This window comes from Gekko japonicus, unplaced genomic scaffold, assembly GCF_001447785.1.
Source record: "Gekko japonicus isolate JY-2015 unplaced genomic scaffold, Gekko_japonicus_V1.1 scaffold4629, whole genome shotgun sequence".
Classification (NCBI taxonomy): domain Eukaryota; kingdom Metazoa; phylum Chordata; class Lepidosauria; order Squamata; family Gekkonidae; genus Gekko; species Gekko japonicus.
The window spans coordinates 32,617-36,630 of NW_015171640.1; the positions used below are offsets into that span (position 1 = coordinate 32,617).

General features: G+C 48.0%; 1 protein-coding gene across 1 annotated transcript in view; it reads left to right on the forward strand.

Moving 5' to 3' along the window:
* CALD1 (caldesmon 1) overlaps positions 1–4,014 on the forward strand; it is a 55,310-nt gene that overhangs the window by 31,744 nt on the left and 19,552 nt on the right. The window contains exons 8-9 of the mRNA XM_015419974.1: positions 3–74; positions 2,194–2,334. Of these exons, the coding sequence (XP_015275460.1) occupies positions 3–74; positions 2,194–2,334 (213 nt within the window). The remainder of the gene's footprint in view (positions 1–2; positions 75–2,193; positions 2,335–4,014) is intronic.

The following is a 4,014-nucleotide window of genomic DNA, read 5'->3' on the forward strand; positions in this document are numbered from 1 at the left end:
AGCGTCGGAAGATTCTGGAAGAAGAGGAGCAGAGGAGGAAGAAAGAGGAGGCCGACAGAAAAACTCGGGAGGAGGTAACAGCCTGCCAGGGTGGCCCTCAGCATCCAAATCGTGACAGCAAACATGATTTTGCTGGCCTTGGTGCGCTGAGGGTTGTTCAGGGCTTTTTTTTTAGAAAAAGCCCAGCAGGAACTCATTAGCATAATAGGCCACACCCTGACACCAAAGCTCATTAGCATATTAGGCCACACCCCCATGTTACCACACCCACCTTTTGCTTCTTATTCTGTTTACCTTGTTTGTTGTCAAAACCCAGGGCCTTTTTTTGTAGCAGGAACTCCTTTGCATGTTAGGCCACACACCCCTAATGTAGCCAATCCTAATGAGTTTCTGCTGTTGGGTGTGGCCTATTATGCTAATGAGTTCCTGCTGGGCGTGGCCAACTCAGGAGCCAGCCGGAACTCCGTTCCTGTGCGTTCCTGCCCAAAAATAGCCCTGGTTGTATTAAAAAAAACGTTGCTTGTGTGGCCTGTGCCTTCTCATTTCTCAAGCCATCGAGGCAAATTTCTTGGGGCTGGTTCCAAGCAACCGTTTTTCACAGGTTGAATTCAGTTTGAATTGGCTTTGACCGTGGAATTGGGTGTGCTGAATCCAAATTCCTTCTCCACCACTTTCTTTCTACCATGTTATGTACATACATATAAATCCTTCAGCAGCTACCTTGGCACCAAATTAGATGTGCAGCTGGAATCCATGTCCTTCCCATTCAAATAAATCAGGAAGCGGGGGGAGGGGGGCGTTTTTTGACAAAAAACAAAGCACTTAGGTGAGGACAGCCCCCGCCTCATCCTTCTTGCATCCATCTGCTTCCTCTTCACCTGCTCTGCCCTTGAAAAAAAAAAGAACATGTGGATAAATATCCCCCCCCAGTTATCACTGGTTTAGCCCTGAAACATCTGTGTGACTGATGCTGCTTTACCGGGTGTTTAACCGCGATCAGATTTCACGACTGAATCAGTGTCCCTGCTTGCTTAGAATGTTCATCTGATCAGATTCCGCTCCGTCGAATAGTTCTACCCGTCTTCTATTGGAGGCTCAATGCTGGCACAGTGCCTTCACACACACACTGCATAACGCACTTTCAATCCACTTCTGATGCACTTTGCCACTGGATTTTACTGTCTGAAATGGCAAGATCCACTGGAGGTGGATTGAAAGTGCATTTTTCAGCGTGTGTGAAAGCACCCTTCTATTCCGCCAAGCATATGGTAGAGGACAGCAACTTTTTTTTTAACATCAATGGCTTTTAACATCAATCATCATCATCATCATCTTTCAATTTATTAATCGCTCAGTCCTTGCAAGAGCTGCTGGCTCTGAGCGATGTACAGTTACTCTTTGTTGACACGGGACTAACAATGAGGGGGGTAAGGCAGGACAAACATATATCATTTAAATTGCACACACTCCCATAGTCGACAGGGAGTTGTTTATGGCTTTTAACACTGGGGTTTTTTAACATCAATGGTTATTGGTAATCGTTTCCAATGACAATCCGCCTACCAATGACCTCTATGGAAGTATGTATTTATATGCATCTATGAGAGTGTTTGTATTTACGAAGCCTTGTTGATCACTGCCCTGAGCCCAATTGTGGGAAGGGCAGAATGATGGTGATGATGATGATAGTTCAGCAAGGATCCTGATTGCCTCTCAGAGCCCAGTCCTTGCAATGACACACCACCAGTGTGCCTCAGCTGCTGGGCAGCATGAATGGGAGGGAGGTCGTTGCAGTCACCTTGCTTGCAGGCTTCCCAGAGGGAGCGGATTAGCCCCTGTGTGAACAGAATAGAATGCTGGACTAGATGGGCCCTTGGTCTGTTCCAGCAGGTCTCTTGTTACGTTCTCTAATGTGGCAAGGCTGAATTCCCCTCCTGGTGGGAGGAGGGAGGGTCAAACGTGGGCTAGACAGGAGGCACGGACCATTCCCTTTCCTCACCTGGGGTGCTCTCCTCTCCTTTGAAGTTTGTCAGCTTTGACCGATCTTTGATTTGAACCTCCAGGCCCATAAATGGGACAGATCTGCCGGAATCTGCCCCACTTCTTCCCCTGTCCAGAATTGTAAGGCCAGGGCAGGATTATGAATCCCAACAAAGTCTTAAGCGGCTTGCTCCGTGTCATTCCTTTTGGTAGGAAGAGAAGAGGCGGCTGAAGGAAGAGATTGAAAGGAGAAGGGCAGAAGCTGCGGAGAAACGGCAGAAGATCCCCGAGGAAGGCTTGTCTGAAGACAAGAAGCCTTTTAAGTGCTTCACCCCCAAGGGCTCCTCTCTCAAGGTAACCCTTTGCTGTAGCCAGCTGGTAGCACGTGGGCTGTATTTGGCTTGTGAAGGCTACTTCCCTTATAAGAGGGGTGCCCGGGAGAGAGTCCCTGTGTCCGTGCTCTGTCTTTCCGGGTTTCGTATGTCAAACTCTGGCAGGGCCTGAGTGCCTTCACCCTCTACCTGGGAAGCCTTCCTCCCTAACTGGCCCCACACTCAGGTCTCACCACCTGCCCTTGTTCATGCTCCACACTTTTAATAGCTGCATGATGACAAAAGAGGAAATCCATCGTGCAGTTCTTAAAAACACAAGCCTTATCTACGAAGCTGTTGGGGTGTGTGGCAAATCATGTTTGAGGCTCCCAAGCAGTTGCTTATGGCAGAGTCCGGACCTTGCACACCACATGTTTACTTTTGGCTTCCTCAGAAGCACAGGGCTGTATACATCCGCTGAATTATTATGATTATTTGCATAGTTCAGTGTTTGGACTGGTACAGGGTTCGCTTGATTAGCAACAAAGTCAGTCTCAGTGGTGTTGCTCAGTGGTGTTGAGAGCCAGTTTGGTGCAGTGGTTAAGAGTGCGGACTCTAATCTGAGTGCCGACTCTAATCTGGGAGAACCGGGTTTGATTCCCCGCTCCTCCACATGCAGCTGCTGGTGTGACCTTGGGTCAGTCATAAGTTCTCTCAGAGCTGTTCTCTCAAGAGCAGTTCTCAAAAGAGCTCTCTCAGCCCCACCTACCTCACAGGGCGTCTGTTGTGGGGAGGGGAAGTGAAAGGAGATTGGAAGCCACTCTGAGACTCCTTCCGGTAGTGAAGGGTGGGTTAAATCCAATCTCTTCTTCTTCTCTTAACATCATTGGGAATTATGAGATTGATTTTAATGGATTGTGCATACTGCAATGCAACACTGACTAGACAAAAGGACTCACAATAACTTTCGTCCGGTTATACACACATTTTGGGGACGTAGCAGTAGAAAAGATTCAGTAGCACCTTAAAGACTAACAAAATTTGTGGCAGGGCGTGAGATTTCGTGGGTCACTGCTCACTTCTTCAGGGATGTGTATGAGCCCTTCTCCTGTTGGTCTTAACCCCCTTGCTTTTTCATCTTGTTTTACAGATCTACTTTGTCATTCTGTTTACCGTATGTGCCTCAGTCTTTTGGGGAGTGTAATAACAAATCTGATGGCAGAGGATTGGGTACCAAAGACAGATACCTGTGCCCAGAGATTAATAAACATGAGACTGAAAAAAGAAAAGATCAGTCATCATAAAAAAAGAGGCTCAGCGTTAAACCATCCCTTTCAGTGGTTCCAAAACTTCCACTGGGCCTTGTGCCTTTTTAATCTTATTGCCCCTTATTTGATCCCGCAAACCTGAACCTTCCTTTCTTGTCCTTTCGTCTCTCATAGCCAAATCATATGACCTTCTAGTTCACAGCTGTTCCTCTGTTCCCAACCTGCAGCAGTCCGTGACCTCTCTCAGTGGGGTTCCCCAGTGGAACAGGCTTCTTCCTCGGGAGGTGGTGGGCTCTCCTTCTTTGGAGGTTTTCAAACCAAGGCTAGATGGCCACCTGACAGCAATGCTGATTCTGTGAACTTGGGCAGATCACGAGAGGGAGGGCAGGAAGGGCTGCCTCAGGGCTTAGTTCTCGTGGCCCTTTCTTACATGCCCAGAGAAATGCCGATCACCA